General features: G+C 42.5%; 1 protein-coding gene across 2 annotated transcripts in view; it reads left to right on the forward strand.

The window, feature by feature from the left end:
- Positions 1-17,286, forward strand: part of ZNF644 (zinc finger protein 644) — a 117,344-nt gene extending 100,058 nt beyond the window's left edge. For both annotated transcript variants that reach the window (XM_040360058.1, XM_040360059.1), the window contains exons 5-7: positions 4,456-4,578; positions 5,653-5,755; positions 15,984-17,286. In XM_040360058.1, coding sequence (XP_040215992.1) covers positions 4,456-4,578; positions 5,653-5,755; positions 15,984-16,176 — 419 coding nt within the window. In that variant the 3' untranslated portion in view covers positions 16,177-17,286. The remainder of the gene's footprint in view (positions 1-4,455; positions 4,579-5,652; positions 5,756-15,983) is intronic.
- Positions 17,287-20,613: the final 3,327 nt, after the last annotated feature.

Consider the following 20,613-nt stretch of genomic DNA (forward strand, 5'->3'; position numbering starts at 1 on the left):
AGAACCCTTTCCCAGGATGGCCTCCTCTTCTAGTGCAGACCTTTTTCGCTTGGTTCCTGGGATGTACACAAGGATCCTGTTTTGAGTCTGTATTCCATATTGGACTTTGTTTGACAGCACCTAGATGCTGCAGTGCAAAGGAAAACGGGTTGGACAGGACAAGTCACCTGGTCTTAACGCTGGATCTCACGGAAAATATTATTTCCTACAGTACTGTCTCTCCTGAACATGGTCATTTGCAATATAGCGCTCCTCCACCTGAGGTCTCCAAGGGAGAGGTTTGCGCACCGGGATACTTGCGGCACAGAAACCATTTCTGGAGGACTCTGTTCAGAAATGAACAAGTGACACACTGGGTTCCTGCTGCTTGCAGGACCTTGTGGCACTCATTTGTCTGAGCATAGATCCTTTTGGGGTTGTCCTGTAGCTTTGTGGGAAAGGTTCCCCTGAGATCTTCCTTTGCGCTGCCTTTAATCAGGTGAATGTGGATGGTAATGTAGCGCTACCTGTGAGCCAAAAAGCAATGGCTGTATACACCTAATGGGGTGTGACCATATATTGTGACACAAAGGATGTAATGGCAAAAATTGCACCATAACAAAATGTGAAATTAAAATCAAAGTGAACAATATAAACAACAATGTAATGTAGTGTACATAAACAATAAAACGATGAAGATGTCATGAGATGGTGAGGAACGTCCGAACAGAAATCTTCAAATATGAGGTGGAATACATATGCGCTTACCGCAACTGTTGGACCCAAATGTCGTACGACAGTGGATCGATCGAGCTTGGAATGTCCCACAGAGATGTCACCCGAAGTCCAGACGGAAATGGAGTCTACCTCCTAGGTAGTCAGATGTTGTCAACCCAGGAAAGGGCAGGGAGACCAGATGTTCATCGCCACCGACTACTCCAATACTGAAGATCCTAGTAAACCTTGGGTATGGCAATCCTAAAAGATCCTCCAAGCATCCAAACATGATCTGGTTCAGGTAAGTGAGAACCCTGGCATGGGTACTGGAAACCAACTGGAGAAGGCTCAAAAAAACCTTATCTTCCACAAATTCCTGTGTAAGCTGCAGGCCAACGTCAAGGCACTCCGCAATCAGATGAATGTTTGTTTGTTTTAGCAGTGAAACTTTCCTAATCGTACATCAGAGGACGCTGCAATGGTAATTCTTAGATCATGGGGTTATGTTCCACTTCCAGGTGATTGAACACTTCTGCTGTTAATTTTACATTTTTTTAACTAGTGTCTGCTGAGAGCATTTTCTGCTTTAATGCACGGATTTGTGCTTCAACTGCCCTTCTCTGCTAAGTCTCAGTGCTCTATAATACTGGCAGTATTCTGGACCAGTCCCTTTGGATGATTCTATCCCAGAGGGACAGTGCTCAGGACAGGTCCTTACTGTTTTGTGCTACTGGGGGGATGCTGTGAACATCCATTGACCGAGCCCAGCTTTCTTCTCCTGTGCAACTATGCCAGCCCATTTTGGAATATGCCATTTTCTTTAAGGACAACAGTCAGCAGGACACACTTTGCTGATCTCCTAGAATGCACCGACCACATCACTTCCAGGGGACACTGCAAGGTTGCCATCCTTGGTGCTGGTGCTAAGGATTGTATATTGCGCCCCCTTGTAGGACTTTTAAGCATGGTGCATTTGGCACCAAGGGTATTGAGACCTGGTAGACTAGGCTCCCTTTTTTAGGAGACAGTCTTGCCTCCATAAATAAAATGATGGGTTGGCAAATCAGATCTTGGGCAGTATCCGATTTCTTTTGAACTCTCTCAGGTTTTCCATCTTCGGGGACCTTGGTGTGCAAGGAGGAATTCTCAACTGTCTTTTTTTACTGTATTGGAATAGATGGCAGATATCCCTATGAATTTGTGGAGAGATGGCTGTAAGAGGGCCCGTCTGTCTCTACAGGAGATAGCTTGTGACTTTCCCCTTGCACCCTGGAATAAGGAGGAAGTGAAGGAGACAGTGTCCGAGTAAGCGGTCTTCTTGGAAGCAAATGAATCCTCCTCCTGAAGTGGGCTCGCAAGGCTCTCATGCATCTCCTTCTCCATCTGTGGTGGCCTGCAAGAACATGAAATTGTTGCTACTGTAATCATCAGGGCCTAAGGTGTCAGAGATGGCTGTACTCTGTGCTCCTTTTGAGTTTGCATCAGCTGAGACTGCTTGAGCTAAGATGTCTATCTAGTATGCGATAAGGACCTTTCTCCAAAAGTATTCCATTAAAAGTTTCTTTTGAAAATGGACAGTACCATGGTAGATCCAGCCTTTCTACCCCAACAATACCTTCATGGCCCCTGTGGAGGGTAATCTTATGTTTAAAGATTTATGACTGGAACGTGTGCAGGGAGGGCTGTTATTGGAGGGGGAAGGCAAGTCTTATGGGGGGCTTGTGGAAGCGATGGGGCGGCTGCACAGTTGCCAGTGTGTATAAACCCCCCGCCCCCACCGACGTTGGGCTTACAGAGGAGGTGGTAAAGAGGTTAAGCATTTATGTTCTATAATATATGGTGGATGTTTAAGCCTCCTCTGATGCAGTTTTGAGTGTAAGGTGCTACAAGTTGTTTGAGTCTGTTGAGCTCTCCTTAATTTACGTGGGCCTGTTGCAGCCGTTTGCTATGTTGCACACCCCTCAGTTTGACTGTCATGATTTGAGAAGGGTTAGTACACCTTTTACCAAAAAACTGCCTGTGTAGATAAGGGGTCTTAGTCAATATTCCAATCGGACACCTTCCTGGAAAAACGGCCAATAAGTGCAAAAATGGGTGCTGAAGCGATCACCAGCTGGGAACTGAAACAACAATCATGCGATCATATTCGCCAGCACACAGCGGATCATACAAAACGTCCAAAAGTTTTGTACGATGCAGACCCGATCGCCGCCGGTGTCCCGCGATTGGTCATGGGAGCTGAAGAACGGGGAGAGGTGTGTGTGTGTGTGTGTGTGTGTGTGTGTAAACACACCTTCCCCAATCTTCACAGTGGCAGTGTCATTAATCATCTGTTCCCTGATATAGGGAAAGACGATCAATGATGTCACACTTCCAGCCCCGCCCCCCTTTAGTTAGAAACGCATATGAGGTCACACTTAACCCCTACAGCGCACCCTAGTGGTTAACTCCTAAACTGCAATTGTAATTTTCACAATAATCAATGCATTTTTATAGCATTTTTGCTGTGAAAATGACTATGGTCCGAAAAATGTGTCAAAATTGTCCGATGTGTCCTCCATAATGTCGCAGTCACGAAAAAAATCGATGATCGCCGCCATTAGTATTAAAAAAAATATTATTAATAAAAATGCCATAAAACTATCCCCTATTTTGTAAACGCTATACATTTTGCGCAAACCAATCGTTAAACGCTTATTGCGTTTATTTTTTATTTTATTTTTTTTACCAAAAATAGTTAGGATACGTATCTGCCTAAACCTGAGGAAAAAAATGTTTTTTTACATCTTTTTTTGTGGATATTTATTATAGCAAAAAGTAAAAAATATAGCATTTTTTTTAAAAAATTACGCTCTATTTTTGTTTATAGCGCAAAAAATAAAAACGGCACAGGTGATCAAATACCACCAAAAGAAAGCTCTATTTGTAGGAAAAAAAGGACGGCAATTTTGTTTGGGAGCCAGGTCTCACAGCCGCGCAATTGTCAAAGCGACGCAGTGCCGAATCGCAAAAAAGGGGGCAAGGTCCTTAACCTGCATATTGGTCCGGGTCTTAAGTGGTTACTATAACATACATGTTTTTTAAAATATGAATCTTGGTGTACTTTGTATATTTTCTTCCACTTCTGTGCAGTAATTCAGTGTGAAACGTTTCCTCTGTGCAGAAGCTTCCTGTAATAAAGACCATTCAACGCTGCTCTCTCTACTTGTGCAGGGTAACCAGGTTTTGTTTGCTTCTCCCTGTAGTTTTCAGTAGACAGCCTGTAGTGAGTAGGGTCTACTGGGCCCCTCCCACTGCAGGCTATGTACTGCATATTGATTATGTCATAGCTACATTTACAAGGTAATATCTGGGTTTTCAAAGGCATTGGGTGCACACAAAGTGGATTCCTATCATTTGTGGAATATGTTTAGATTAAATGTTTTTTGTGCCCAAAGTTCAGATTCAGGTCCACAGGAGGTTACAGGACCACAAGATATCTGACCAGATGAACAGATGTTTTCTGTATCTGCAGACAATGTAACTTATGGTGCCACTGCATCTATAGACCTGCATTGCAATTACATTTTTTATTCTATTCTGTCTTTTTAATGTACTTAGACTATACCTGAATGTAACGGTATCATATTGTAAATGTTTTTCAGGATCGATGTATTTTTGCATATTTTTTTATTTTATAAAATGTTATCATATTATAGATGTTTTTGGGATATATTTGTTTTTAAATGTTTTTTGTTTTGTATGATTTGTAATTTGTAGGTATTTCGGCAAAGCATAAGACTTGTTTGAACTGCAATACAACCTTTACAAGTGCAGTTAGCCTGTCCAACCATTTGCGTGCATATTCCCGAAAGAAGAGTGCTGGTCTTTTGACTGGAACAGGTATGTTGTGCAAAGAAGAGTCTGGCAGAAGTAGTAACTTACAACCATTAAAAAAATAAATTCCAGTGGGCAATGAGAAACGACTTTACTAAATAGTATGCATCTAAATGACCTGACGACGTTGCACTATTATACTGTCATTTGGAAACCTGTAACCTTTGCACTAGAATTGTTTAAAGTGATTCTAAAGGCACAATTTGTATTTCAGAAAAAAACAAAACGCTAACATGTTATACTTGCCTGCTCTGTGCAGTGGTTCTAGAGCCCCCATAGTAAGCTGCTTGCTATGGGGGCACTTGTGCATGCTCACTCCCAAGCTGGCTTTGTGTGTCCATTGACACACAGAGCGTGACTTGGCCCCGTCGTCCTCTTTTTCTCACTGGCTGTGATTGACAGCAAAAGTGCCTCTGTCCAATAAGGAGTGGGAACTGCTGTTCACGTGCCCATTGCTGGATCGAGATAAGGCTCGGATAAGTATTTAGGAGGTGTGGGGGAGGGAGCTGTATGCAAACGTAAAACAGGAGCCCTGGAACAAACTCTTTCTCTTGGGGAGTGTGCAGGCTCAGTGATCTAATCCAGCAGTAGTGAAGGTGTTTGATATATTAAATTATCACACTACTTTTAGTCTTCGATTGAGTGACTTGCAATAATACCCTGTGAATGCTGGTTAAAGGCCCAAAGTTTAATAATCATTGTTGATGGCATTAAAAGGGGTATTATCCTATTCAATGGTGACAAGTTAAACCAGCATGGATAAATTCCATGCAGATGTTTAATTGTTAATGTCATTCCTACTAGCTGTTTCCCTGCAATGATACTACACAGACCACTGCCGCCCATTTTCACACAAACACAATCGCATTTAGATTTCATGGGTACTTTTTTGTAATCCTGCTTTGGCAATGGGTTGTTGCTATTTATAGAAATGGATGGCAAGTTCAATGGCAGTAGAAAGTTTAACTTTAAAATAGCCATACATATTCATACATACAGTACTTTATTTCCATTTTTGCAAAGATGTGTTAATATTGTGCAGATCTGTCCCCATTCTAAATGTTACTTTTTGTGTACTAGTTTTTGACTGCAAGCAAAAGAAGTCAAGATCACGGTCTGGAAGCAAGAAGAAAGTGCTACCTTTACCGCACAGTGCAGAGGAAGTTTATGTTTTGAGATGCAGGTATATTTTACAGATGTGTACAGTATTCATAGGTCTATAGAAATATTTGAACTAATCTTATTGACTTTTATCGCTAACCATTGACCAGGCAAAAGTATGCAGGAGTACTGACTTCACTGCTTGCCTCAGTTTTTTTGCATATTGGCTTGATTTTATATTGAAATAATGAACCAGTCTGGTTCAACATGAATCTCCCTTTAAAAAAAAAAAAAGGGAATTTACTGACACTAAGCTAGAGTATTCAATCGACAAATCATTTTTCCTACTGATTAAATAGCTCTAGCTGTGACCGCATGTCAGACCACTGGCGAAAGGCTGCTTCTGCCTCACAGATAGCATTGGTCCTCTGCAGTGTTTTGCAAGGAATGATGTTGGGAGTAGTACTTACAAATGTAAGATGCTTGCATGTGAAGTGACTCTCTAAACGGCATCCAATTTTTTTATTTTTTTTCAGTTTGCCCTGGTTACTGTTAATATGGGAATTGAAAATGCAGGGTAAATCTTCCATTGGGCACACTTGTTACAGTGACCGCTGTTTGAGTTAATTTCCTCTCACATTGATTTCATCTACAGGACAGGAAGTGAGTGGAAATTTCCCCAAAGGGACACAGATAGAAAAAATCTCATGGGTTGTAATCCTCCCCTACTCAATAGAAAATGAGAAATGTTTTGCTCGATACCCTTTGCTCATTATTCAATGCCCTTTTTTTTAAAGTGATTGTAAAGACAGATGGTTTTGTATCTGAATGCATTTTATGCATTCAGAAACAAAACCATCTGTGCAGCAGCCCCATCTCTATCCAGCGATGTGCACGAGTGTCTCGACCTTCTGTGATTTTCCCTCCTGATTGGCGGAGACAGCAGCGGCGCAATTGGCTCCTGCTGCTGTCAATCAGTCAGTTGGCCAATCGGGAGAGAGAGGGGCAGGGGTCGAACTGCAACTCCGTGTCTGAATAGACACACAGAGCTTCGGCTCGGGTACGGGGGCACTCGACAGGAGGGGAGGGGAGGGGCCAGGAGCACCGAAGAGGGACCCGAGAAGAGGATATTGGCTGCTCTGTGCAAATCCACTACACAGAGAAGGTAAGTATAACATGTTTTTTTTTCCATACATAAAAAAAAAGATTTTACGTTGATTTGAAGGCACAATTTAGGCTTTAACCACTTTAAGACCAGGCTTTTGTTTACAAGGTTTAGTAAATGATAACCAGGCCTACTATGGAGAAGGGCTTATCAATATACAGCAATTTATTGAATCATAAACTTTTCTCTTCATTTGAAAAACACAGCGAAGATGAATGGATCTTGGCCAGGGCCGGCCTTTGCGTTGTGCGGGTTGTGCGACCGCACAGAGCGCCATTGACTAGAAGGGCGCCGTGCGGCCGTCACAGTCCGCAGTCCATTTACTGTGATGGTGACTCGTGAGTGTGCGGGGATGTGTCCGGGACTCTGCTCAGGCAGCCAGCACGTCTGCACGGCGCTGCAGAGGAGGGGGGGGGGGGGTTTGGCGCCGACGCGCCCGAAGTGTCTGCCACTGGTCCTCTTGGCACGCACACAGTGACGCACGCACGCCCTTCCTCCCTCCCTTCCTCCTCCGCGTCTCAGTCAGGTCAGGTGGTACTGTCTTGGGGGCTGGGTAGCGCGGCGCCGTTGCGTGCATGCGTAAGGCATGCAATTCAAATTCAAAGGCGGGACCAGGACGGGACTGACAGACTGCACTGAAGAAAAGTAAAGGTAAGGCCGCCCGTCCCCTCCACCTTACCTAGCAGGTGTCATCCCTCCTCCCACCTCACCTGTACTCCAATGAGATGTGAGCTAGTTTATAAAAAAAAACGTAAAAAAAAAAAAAATGTAAAAATTGGTCTTTTGTTGGAAAAAAATAAAACGCAGAGGTGATCAAAAACCAAAGCGCAGTTGTCATCTTAAAGTGGAGGTTCACCTAAAAATAAACTTTTAACATTGCATTTTCGAGATTAATGACAATTAGAATCAGCTGTTTTTTAAAAAAAAAATACGTCTGTACATACCGCATACCGTTTCCTATATGTGTTCTCACCGCCGCTTCCGGGTATGATGGCCGGGCGTTCCTAATTGATTGACAGGCATCCGACCGACGCATACAGCGCGTCACGAGATGCCGAACGTCGGTTCGCAGGCGCCGTATAGAGCCGCACCGACGTTCGGCTTCTTTCGGCATCTCGTGACGCGCTGTATGCGTCGGTCGGATGCCTGTCAATCAATTAGGAACGCCCGGCCCCGACCATCATACCCGGAAGCGGCGGTGAGAACACATATAGGAAACGGTATGCGGTATGTACGGACGTATTTTTTTAAAAAAAACAGCCGATTCTAATTGTCAATCTCATAAATGCAATGTTAAAAGTTTATTTTTAGGTGAACCTCCACTTTAAGTTACGCAGTGCACATATACAAAATAGCCTGTCATGAAGGGGGGGGGGGGTAAATCACTGATTAACCACGTGACCTCTGGAAGATTTACCCCCCCTTCATGACAGGCCATTTTTTGCGATGTGCACTACGTAACTTAAGCTGACAGCCGCACGATCATGCAACGATGTACACAAATAAAATTTGTATTTTTTTTTCCTCGGTGGTATTTGATCACCTCTGTGTTATTTTATTTTTTCCGTGTTTTTTTATTTATTTTTTTATTTTATTTTTGACAAAAGACCAAATTTGAAAAAAATAACTTATCCAATTTTTTTTTTTTTTACGTTTTTTTCATAAGTTTAGGCCAGGTGTCTCCAAACTTTCTAAACAAAGGGCTAGTTTATTGTGCTTCAGGAGGGCCAGACTGTGGCAATTTGGAGTACAAAAGGTCCTGATGTCAGTGGGGAAAAAACAATGCTCCATCTTTGGTGTCAATGGGAGAAATTGTGCCCCATAATTGGTGTCATTAAAGCGGGGATTCACCTTAAGAATTTTTTTTTCCTAGCATGCCATCAAGCATACTAGCTCGAGCTAGAGTATGCCTTTATTTTATTTTTTGGCCCCGTACTCGCAGTTTAATGCCGTAGTGAAGTTTCAGACTCCCTCTGGGAGTAGGCGTTCCTATCAAGAGGGGAACATGATTGACGGCCAGCTATGGCGCGTCACGCTTCTCCGGAAATAGCCGAAATAGGACTTGGCTCTTCACGGCGCCTGCGCTTAGTCTGTGCGCAGGCACCGTGAGGAGCCAAGACCTACTCTGGCTATTTTCGGGAATCGTGATGCGCCATAGCCGGCCCTCAATCATCTTCCCTCTCCATAGGAACGCCCATTCCCTGCGGGGAGTCTGAAACTTCACTATGGCATTAAACTGCGAGTACGGTGCCCAAAAAAATAAATAAAGGCATACTGTAGCTCACGCTAGTATGCTGGATTTTAAGGGTCCATTGAGATGCATGGATTGTTTGCACATGCACTTAAATTGTCTGTTTGTTTATTAAAACAAATTATTTGTAACAAATATTGTTGTCCTCTTTGTGTATGTTTAGGTGACCAGGGGGCGATGGGTGGGGGGGGGGGGGGGGCGCCACAGGATTAGCTCGCACAGGGCGCCTGAACACCTAAGGCCGGCCCTGATCTTGGCCACTGGCTTATAGTGCCACCTGCAGAAGCTGTAGAGGCTAGGTACAATAAACACAGACAGCTTGGGGCAGCCCTTGATGATGGAAACCCCCCTCATCCCTTCCCTGTCTCATTGCAGTCTTAGGATTGCACTCCTTTCTATCTGAGCGACTCCCAACCCCTTGCGTACGACTCTTGTTCAGCAGTTGCCATGTCTTAAGCTTTAGACCCCTTGGATACTTCAGGAACCCAGTATATTACTCTCTCTGGAGGCCTTTTCCACACCTTTTTAAAGATTTTATGTGCTGCCTCAAGCAACCCTTGTCGTGTGCTTTTATGAAGCGACTTATTATTTCTTGGCCCTGTCAGAAATGTTTGACTTTGAAAAGGATATATCCGCAGGCCCAGACACATCCTCACTCTGTGACCCCGGGTTCAAATTTGTGCGATGCGGGAACCAGCGCAAATGCAGCGCTGGTTCCCCCATCCCTCCTGCAGGCAGTTAATACTGCCTTCTGCGAACCGCTGCGGGTGTCATTAACAAGGTTAATGACACCCCCAGTTTAGTTTACAGATCGCAGTGCGAAATGTGAACTCGCACAGGAATCTGATCTCATAGGTGAGAACACCCATGCGATACGATTCTAGTGTGGGGAAAAACAAGTCCCTGCACTATTTTCTGTGCTAATCCAATGCAAGTTCATACAACTGTATGGCTGAACTTGGATTGCTCAGAGATCGCATGTGATCGGCACCTGCGGTGCGGGTGCGAATCACATGCGATCTTTGAGATTGCGCTAGTGTGATCTCAGGCTGAATCTGCTTTTTTCTTGTGCTGAGGAGGCATTGGCAATCCTCCACAAGAAAGAACTTGTCTAGGCTCTTATCAAATCTGTGAGACGAGACCCTCTTAGCTTGAGGATTCCCTAGTACTTCTAGTGAGCCTTTGGTACCCTAAAACCTTGTCACCCTGTCATATGACTTCTATTTTGAAGACTCATATGCAAGAAGTGGCAGCAGCCAACTAAGTTTGTTTTTCTCTTTAGTTCATTGATGGACACAGTGCTTCATTAATCTTGACTATAGGGTAATATTGCCTTCTGTAGGAGTAGGACTAGGCAGAACAAAAAAACTTGTCTACGCCCATGGACCATCCTCAGCTGGTATATAACCCCCTCTTTGCCATAGGCATTCAGTTTGTTTTTTGTCTAATCAGGAGTAAAGACATAGGTTCCCTACTGGGATCTTTTGGCCCTAGCAATTTTTGCTTTTTTCTCCTTTTTTGTAACTCCGCCTGTACGGTCTTTTTTTGCCGCCGCAGGATTTAAACGTGGTGCTATCTGTTCTCCAGGAACCTCCATTTGAGAATATTCGGGAGATTCCCTTGCCTACGTTGTCCCAGAAGGTGGCATTCTTGGTGGCTATTACATCTGCCTGTAGGGTGTTGTAGTTGGTGCCATTATCCTGTCATACTCCCTATTTGGTGGTTCACAGAGATAAGGTGGTTCTTCGGCCCTGTCCATCGTTCTGACCTAAAGTTGTCTCGGACTTCCGTTTGAATGAGGACATTGTGTTGCCTTCCTTGTGTCCCAAGCTGGTTGATCCAAAGGAATTTGCTTTGCATGCCTTGGATGTGGTTCAAGCCATTTGAGTGTATCTGGCAGCCACGGAGTCCTTTCGGAGGTCAGACTCACTTTTTGTGGTTCCACAAGGACCAAGTAATGGGCTGGCCGCTTCTTTGGCTTCTTCTGCATCAGGCAGACAGTGATTCAGGCCTATTCTATTAAGGGTCAGGTTCTAGCTTTTTCCTGTCATGGCGCATTCTACTCAGGCACTTAGTACTTTTTGGGCCTTCCGTCATCAAGCGTCAATATCTCAGGTTTGCAAGGCAACCACTTGGTCGTTGGTGCATACTTTCACCAAATTCTACAAAGTAGATATTTTAGCATGCTTCTTTTGGCTGCAGAGTTTTTTTGACAATGCACTGGCCGTGGCATATGTCAACCATAAGGGTGATGCCAAAGCTCTGCTGCCACCAAGGACCTGTCCGACGTTCGTTGGGCAAAGGGGCATGCTCCAACTCTCTATGGCGGTTTATGTTCTGGGTGTGAACAACTGGCAGGTAAAGTACCTAAGCCATCAGTGGTAGGTTTAAGGAGATCCTTCACTCGGAAATCTTTTACCTTCTATGGCTACATTGGGGAACACTGGATGTGGATCTTCTAGCATCTCCATTCAATTGAAAAGTCAATTGCTTTGTGGCAAGGATGCGGGATCAGCGGGCAGATACAATGGATGCCTGGTAACGTCCTGATATCAGTAGAGTTTGATTTATGTGTTTCCACCACTGAACCTCTTATTTTGGCTTCTTCACAGGATCGAGACGGAAGAGTCATTCTGGTGGTTCTGGTCGCAGATACCCCTGGCGCTTACCTCTTCATCTTCTGTCCCATGGGTTAATCTTCCACCCTGCTTTATGGTCACTTGCTTTAATGGCCTGGCTGTTGAGAGCCAGGTGTTGAAGGACAGGGCTTATTGGGGTGATTTTGAGTTTATATATTCTCCTTTTCACCTGAATCACAGATCTGCTCCAGGCTGTTGAAGAGTCCCAAAAATGTCAGGATCTACCCAGATCCATGACCTGCAGCTGGCTCAGCCTTGGTGTGCCACTGAGAACCTGAGCCAGTCACTCTCTTCCCCCCTTTCCAACCCAGCGCTCCAGTCTGCAGTCATGTGATCACTCAGTTCTTGGTGGTAGAGCAGGTGGAAGGCAGACCAATGCTGCAGCCATAAAGGCGAGTATGTTGTGTTTTTTTTTATAATGGCCCATACCTCTTAAATTTGGCTTCTGTATCAATCTGGGAATTACAAATGCATAAAAAGGAACATATTAATAACCTTCAACTTGGCTCCAGAGGTTGTGACTAAGCACATTGAAGATTTCTTGTACAAACCCAATTTCCAAAAAGTTGGGACGCTGTGTAAATTTTTTTCTTAAAAACAGAATGCAATGCTTTGCAGGAAATAAAAAACATTAAATGTTTGAACTAAGAAAATGTACCATTTTAAGAAAAAGGTAATTTTAGAATTTGGTAGCGGCAACGCGTCTCATAAAAGTTGGGACAGGGCAATAGAAAATTGGCAAAGTAAGTGGTAATAAGAAAGAGCTGAAATAATAACCTTTGGTAACAAGTCAGTAACAGGATTGGGTTTAAAAAGAATCTTCGAGTCAGACTAAAGCCCCGTACACACGATCGGAATTTCCGATGGAAAAAGTCAATTCCGACCGTGTGTATGCCCCATCGGAGAAATTCCATCATAAATTTCAATGAATTCCAGTTTAAATATAGAACATGTTCTATTTTACTCCGATTGAATTCCGATGTGCTTTTGGCCGGGCAAAAGCCCGATTGTGTGTACGCGGCATAAGTAGTAAAGATAGGCAGATATTCATTCACCAGTCTGTGAAAAAGCTGCCTCTAAAAGATTTTGAGAGTCTGGAGAAATCTTTGTGCGCAAGGGTCAGGGCTAAAATGCAATACTGAATGTCCATGATCTTCGAGCCTTCAGTTGGCACTGCATTAAAACAGGCACTGTCGTGCTAGCCCCCTCCCTTGGACTACAGGAGAGTCAGGACGCCCACTAACAAACAGCTCCTTTCTCTATCTGCAACGTAGGGAGTGTCCTGACTCTCCTGTAGTCCAAGGAAGGGGATGAGCACGACACTCCACACCAGGGAGAAAGCCTTGCATTGCTGTGTGGAGTTACAGACAGAAGAACAGGAAGTGAGGATTTCTCAGAAGAAATAAGGACATTTAAAAGCAAAAACGAAGGATGAGGTAAGTGAAGGACGACTGCACTAAGGTAAAGGAAGCTATTTAGGGAAAACAAATTGTACCTTTTCAACCCCTTTAACTGTCCTGCCTGCTGTCGAGTACCTTCACAATTTGAAAATACTTGGCGCATCTTGAAACAAAAAATAAGACAAAGGAGGACCCTGGACTATTTAGCAGAATCCTATATTAAACAAGAGTGGGACAACATCCCTCTCTAGCAACTGGTCTCTGTTTCTAAAAGGAATCGGGATGCTACACCGTGGTGAACGTGGTCCTGTCCCAACTTTCTTTAAGACCCCTTTCACACTGAGGAGTTTTTCAGGCGGTGCAGCACTAAAAACAGCGCCCTAATACCGCCTGAAAAACTCCTGCCCAACCATTCTCAATGTGAAAGCCCGAGGCGCATTGCGGGCGGTATTAACCCATTAACAGCCGCTAGTGGGGGTTAATACCGCACCGCTAGCGGCCGAATCCCACGGCAATTCCGACAGTATAGCGCCGCTTTTTTTAGCGGCGCTATACCGCCTCCTGCCTCAGTGTGAAAGGGGCTTAAGACATTTTGAAACAAACTTATTTTTTCTTAAAATGGTGCATTTTCTCAGTTTAAATATTTGATATGTTTTCCTATTTTCTGTTGTGAATAAAATATGGGTTTATGGTTTGCAGAATATTGCATTCTGTTTTTATTTCGATTTTACACAGCGTCCCAACTGTTTTGAAATTGGGGTTTATACTTTGGGCAATTTTTCTACATCTCCACTCAGACACAGTAGGAAGAGAGGGGAAATTGATGAGGGTATATTGACCATTGACAGTTGTCACTGAAATTGATTTCAGTTGGTGACAGAGTTGGATATTTTATTTCTACCCCTGTGACAGCTATAACATTTTAGAATTCCAATTTTTTTTGTCCTGATGTGCAGATTTTTAGCTAGATTCAGTAAGAGTTAGGCCGGCGTATCAGTAGATACGCCAACCTAACTCGGAATCTGCGCCGACCTAAGTTTAAGTGTATTCTCAAACAGAGATACACTTAAACCTATCTAAGGTACGACGGCTTGCACCGTCCTATCTTAGGGTGTAATATTTAGGCTGGCTTCTAGGTGGCGCTTCCATTGCGGTCGGCGTAGAATATGTAAGTCACTAGATACGCCTATTCACGAACGTACGCCCGGCCGGCGCAGTACAGATATGCTGTTTACGTAACGCATTAGCAGGCCTAAAGATATTCCATCACATAGCTGGAATAGTAATGTTAAAGTATGGCCGCCGTTCCCGTGTCGAAATTCGAAAATTTTACGTCGTTTGCGTAAGTCGTCCGTGAATATGGTTTTACGTCCACGTCGAAATCAATAGGACCGCGTGGCGTACTTAGCCGCAATGCACACTGGGAAATGTAGGCGGACGGCGCATGCGCCGTTCCAAAAAAACTTCAATCACGTCAGGTCAAACCAAATTATCATAAAACACGCCCCCTCAGCCTATTTTGAATTAGGCGTGCTTGCGCCCGCCGCATTTACGCTACGCCGCTGTAACTTAGCAGGCAAATACTTTGTGAATCATGTACTTGCCTCGCTAACTTACGGCGGCGTAGTGTAAACACGATACACTACGCCGCCTTAAAGTTAGGGCGGCCTACCTGAATCTAGCTATTTGTCATTTGAGACCAACAATACTAGTTAATTGAATCCTTGCTTGCTGTATGAAAAAGTAGAAATCCTTTTCACTGGAGTTCCTTTTTAGACTGGCGCATGCTTTGGATCCTTATCTTCAGTTTTAGCCACTTCAGCTCTGAGAGTTTTACTCCACTTCCTAACTAGGCTGTTTTTTGCTATACAGCACTGCGTTATTTTAACTTACAATTGTGCGGTCGTGCAGCACTGTACCCAAATAAAAAAAATTGTCCCTTTTCCCAACAAATAGAGCTTTCTTTTGGTGGTATTTAATCACCTCTGCGTTTGTAATTTTTTGCGCTATAAACTGACCGACTATTTTGGAAAAAAAAATAAAAATGTTTCACTTTTTGCTTTAAAACATATCCAATAAAAAAAAATTTAAATATCAAATTTCTTCATCAATTTAGGCAAATCTGTATTCTGCTACATATTTTTGGTAAAAAACAAAACAAATGGGCATATATTGGTTTGCGCAAAAGTTATAGCGTCTACTAACTATGGGATATATTTATGGAATTTTTATTTGTTACTAGTAATGGTGGCGATCAGTGATTTATAGCAGGACTGTGATATTGTGGCAGATGCTGACACTTTTATGGGGACCATTGACACTAATACAGTGATGAGTGCTAAAAATATGCACGGTCACTGTACTAATGGCACTGGCTGGGAAGATTTTAACATCAGTGGTGATCAAAGGATTAACTGTCTAGCTGGTGTTTTACTGTAGTATGGGAGGTGCTTTTACTAGGGGAAGGCACAGACCTGTGTCCCTGCTTTGCAGGGACACTAGATCCATGCCTTCCTTACTGTACTGACAGAATGGCAATCTGTCTGTGTACCAAACGATTAGCAGGTGCTGGCTGACATAGGGTCCACGGGACCTGATGATCAGCTCCTGCTGTGTGAAATCATGGCAGGAGCTATCCGTCGACCTCATGCCCAATACCCGGAAGCGCAGGATCACATATACGTGGTTCTGTGCAGCTGCCCTATAGCAGTAAAATTGCTATAGGGCCGTCGGCAAGTGGTCAAACTATTTTTAGTGGTTTTGTTTGGTCTGAAATGTCATTGTATTGTGTGTAACTTGATTTTTGAAGCATTTGTATTTAAAGCTCATTATTAAAAAGCATTGTCTTTTAATAGGTTTTGTGGACTAGTCTTTCGTGGACCTTTGACTGTACAAGAAGATTGGATAAAACATTTGCAACGTCACATTGTCAATGCAAACCTTCCACGGACTGGAGCTGGAATGGTTGAAGTGGAACCGCTACTAAAGAAACTCCCTTCAATCACTGAAACAAATTCCCCTTTATTAATGGCTGAAGCTGCAACATAAAAGCAATTCTAAAAGACAATGTAGTTACCATGGATGTATATTAGGACTTTTTTTTTTTTTCTACAATTGTTTATAGTACAAAGGACAAAGAGATACTGATGTGCCGCAATCTTAAACTGAACTATCACAGACCTAACAGTCTACACTTCTCTTCCTACATAATGTGCTAAACACCCATGAATTTTAAGCCTTTTTAAACAGTTTTAAACCAAGAATCAAATACTAAATATCCTTCAATCATGGAAAAGCATCCACTTTAAATTATAAAAAAAAAAAAAAAAAATCTAATTGTGTTTATACAATATATTTTCTAAATACCGTTCCTAAACTTTATTGGTTTGTATAGGGCATTAGGTATTACCATTATACTGCAGAGTTCCAAGACTGTTCATTTGACTAGGGCAATCAGTGCTATTCTGTACAGAAGATACCTGTGTTGAATTTTTTTTATTATTATTATTATTACACAAGGCTTTTGTACTAAAAAGTGGAGGGTGGATTGTTTAACCTATTTCTGAAAAAAAAAAGTGTAAATAGTACTGGAATTTATTTGTTGTAAGAAAATACACTCTATTTCAGTTGCATTTCTCACTAACTGGTGCATCCATGCTACCTCCTACTTTGTCAACAAAGATGTATTTACCCGTGACATTTCTTTTATGTAGGTTTTGAGCAAGCTTATTTTGCTTGGCAAGAAATTCACTTATGTTTTTTGTTTTTCTTTTTAATGAATGTTCTTAGCCATTTTGTCTACTTAGTATTTTATTAAACCCCATTTCTGTACTAGTAGATTTTTTTTTTTTTTCACCACACACTTTTTAAAGATTTTCAGTTACGCTCCACACTTGAGCATTTTAGAAAAACGTTTAATATTTCAACATATGAGAATGTTTACAATTGCAATTTTAGAGCTCTTTTGGATGTGATTGTGTATGACAATTGTGTAACACTATGCTCGTGCTAAGGGCCTACTTACAGAACTATTGAAATAAATGTGTTGTGAGGATGGAATTTTGTCATTCTAATGCCTTGGTGGGTAAGAAGTCATTCTTGGATTTAAGCTTTCATAATTTTTCAGTTTTTGCAGTAAAAATTGTACATTATACTTCACTTCATTTGTGTTTTTTAATTTTTTTTTTTTTTTTTTATTTATATATAATCTTTCTATAATGACAGGAAAGATGAGGAATACATTCTGCACAGTACCGTTTATGACACAACTATTAGTTCACAATGATAGCCAATGTTATTACAGTCATAGTCGATAAACGCGATAAACTTTGGCAGATCACATTTAAGAATTCAAAACTGAGCATGAGAATCTAAGCAAAATGTCTCGAGTCAATGTATTTTTTCATGAAGATCTTCTCTTTGGTAAACGGTTAACAAACAAAAAGTCCAACAAGGGAAGACGGCGCTGGACCCCAATAATGAAATAAGACCGGGCCTCTGGTAAATAAAAAAACAATCTTTTATTCCATAAAGGTGGGGAATAGAGTGCCGGGTATACAGCAGCCTATGTAACATGGGAGTAGACCAAAACTCTGAGTACCTGGAGGCTGGTACCGCGTGGATGACAGAAGGCTCAGATGGAAAACAGATCCGGAAGATCCGGACCAGGGGTAAGGGATGCAGGAAGGAGCTGCAGCAATACACTAAAATCACAGTTTCCAGAAGTAATATAGAAGGACCTGTTGGCTATGGGCAAGAACTGAAGCTGTGAAAGGTGCTGATGAGACTGGGGAAATGAGACAGCTGCCAGAAGGACTACATGATTCGGGGTCAGGCCCCTTCTTCAGGTCAAACAAAAAGAGCAAAATTATCCTGATGGTCTTTACTCATGGCTAAGATTATGTGTAGTGGGGTCTTATTAGGGGGGGGGGGGGGGGTCCCAGGCTATTTATTGAGATCCTTCTTAAAATATGCATAAGTCAAGTGTATCCTGATCGCCCAGATGCTATAGAATGTATTTTACTGATCCTTCAGCCTTTAGGTCCACTGCTCATTCCCATTATCTCGTTTACCTTGATCCAATCTTTTGGCGAAGGCACCCTAGCATTTTTCCAAAGACTAGTACCTACATTTAGGAAATGAGGCACCAACAACTTTTTGTACGGTTAATCAAAATAGGGGTCATTTGGGGATGTGGAGTTGCAGGTTTTAAGTGACGCCGCCACCCCCCCCCCCCCTCAAAAGGGTTTAACATTGCAGTTGGATGAACGTACCTGTCACTCCACTGCCCTTCTAGTGCCATGTCACATTAGGATACTTTAATAGCAACCATGCTGGGTCCTTGTACCACCTAGAATAAAATTTATAGCAAATCTCCTGTGTTTGGAGCTAATGGGAGGATATACAGTGGATATAAAAAGTCTTCACACCCCTGTAATAATGTCAGGTTTCTGTGATGTAACAAAATGAGACAAAGATAAATCAGAACTTTTTACACATTTTTAATGTGACCTATAAACTGTACAACTCAGTTAAACAATAATAAACTGAAATATTTTAGGTGGAGGGAAGTAAAACTAAAAAACTAAAATATTGTTGCATAAGCGTGCACACCCTTAAACTAATACTTTGTTGAAACATCTTTTTTATTTTATTACAGCACTCTGTCTTTTTGAGTATGAGTCTTATCAGCATGGCACATCTTGACTTGGCAATATTTGCCCACTCTTGCAAAAACACTCAATCTGTCAGATTGCTAGGGCATCTCCTGGGCACAACTCTCTTCAGATCACCCCACAGATTTTCAGTTGGTTTCAGGTCTGGGCTCTGACTGGGCCATTCCAAAACTTTAATCTTTTGGTGAAGCCATTGCTTTGATTTGGATGTATGTTTTGGGTCACTGTCATGCTTAAAGTGGAGGTTCACCCGGAAATGACCATTTTTAACCTTAAGTACTTGCCTCCTAACTTACAGGGGCGTAGTGTAAATGCGGCCGGCGTAAGCGCGCCTAATTCAAATGAGTATGGGGGGGGGTGTGTTTTATGTTAATTACTCGTGATTACCCGATGTGATTGTCGTTTTTTACGAACGGCGCATTGCTCCAAAGTACGCCGCAAGGACGTATTGGTTTCGACGTGAACGTAAATTACGTCCAGCCCAATTCACTGACGACTTGCGCAAACAATGTAAAATTTTCAAATTTCGACGCGGGAACGACGGCCATACTTAACATTGACTACGCCTCCTAGGGGCAACTTTATCTTTACGCGGCGTATCTCTTACAAAAAACGGTGTATCTTTACTGCGACGGGGGAGCGTACATTCGTGAATCGGCGTATCTAGTGATTTACATATTCTACGCCAAACTCAACGGAAGCGCCACCTAGCAGCCAGCCTAAAAATTACACTTTAAGATACGACGGCGTAGGAGACTTACACCGCTCGTATCTTAGCCTAATTTAAGCGTATCTGGTTTCCAGCGTAACTCGCTCTGAATCTACCTAAAAGTTCCTCTTCATGTTAAGCCTGGAGGATTTGTGCCAATATTAAAAAACAGGAAATTACTGCGCTAAAAATAAACAAAGTAACATAAGCTGCAACAACTAAGTGTTATACACACAAAAAGTACAAAGGAATAGAAAATGAAGTTGCGCTGTGATTAATTAATAACGAATACTAAACTAATAAAAATACGTTAAAGGGACAATGTGTGAACAGAATAACCCTTATAAAGTGAATAAAAAAAAGTTCAAATGGCAAGAGCAAGCCAAATCGGACACTTGGTTTACTTGTCAGCCGGCATCAGCGTTCGCTCCCTTCCTCATAGCTGGATCAGCAGGGAGTGGCCAGAGTTGTGGATACACTGACACTGCACCTGACAGAGGATCTGTAGGACATCAGAGTCAGCAGTCGGTCCATACAAAGGTCCTGGCTAGGCTGTATAGCCACAAGCTCATATAATTTACTAGGTGATCTGGTGGTGTGGCACTCTTGCTAGTGACAGTCATATATGTCTATGTTTATTTTGCAATACTTCACTATGCATATATTTTTTTGACACACACAACCTGCTGACGATCCATTTGGCGGTTCCCTCAACTGGTTCCTACCCGGTGTGGACTTCATAAAGGCCCAGGCTGGGGTTTACAGCCGCAGGCTCGTTATGCTTGCCTTCTGGTAAGCCTCCATCTTTTAAAGGTGTTATTTCTGGTGGTGGTTGTTTGTTTTTTGGACCTCCAATAATCTGGACTGGTTTCAACACAAGATTTGTTTCACAAAATCCTTTCAACTGGGAGTACAGCTGCAAGCTGATTTGGCTTGCTCTTGCCATTTGAACTTTATTTTCACAATTGGACTTTTTTGTATTCACTTTATAAGGGTTATTCTGTTCACATGTTGTCCCTTTAACGTATTTTTATTAGTTTAGTATTCGTTCTTAATTAATCACAGCGCAACTTCATTTTCTATTCCTTTGTGCCAATATTG

Source organism: Rana temporaria, chromosome 7 (assembly GCF_905171775.1).
Source record: "Rana temporaria chromosome 7, aRanTem1.1, whole genome shotgun sequence".
In the NCBI taxonomy this organism is placed as follows: domain Eukaryota; kingdom Metazoa; phylum Chordata; class Amphibia; order Anura; family Ranidae; genus Rana; species Rana temporaria.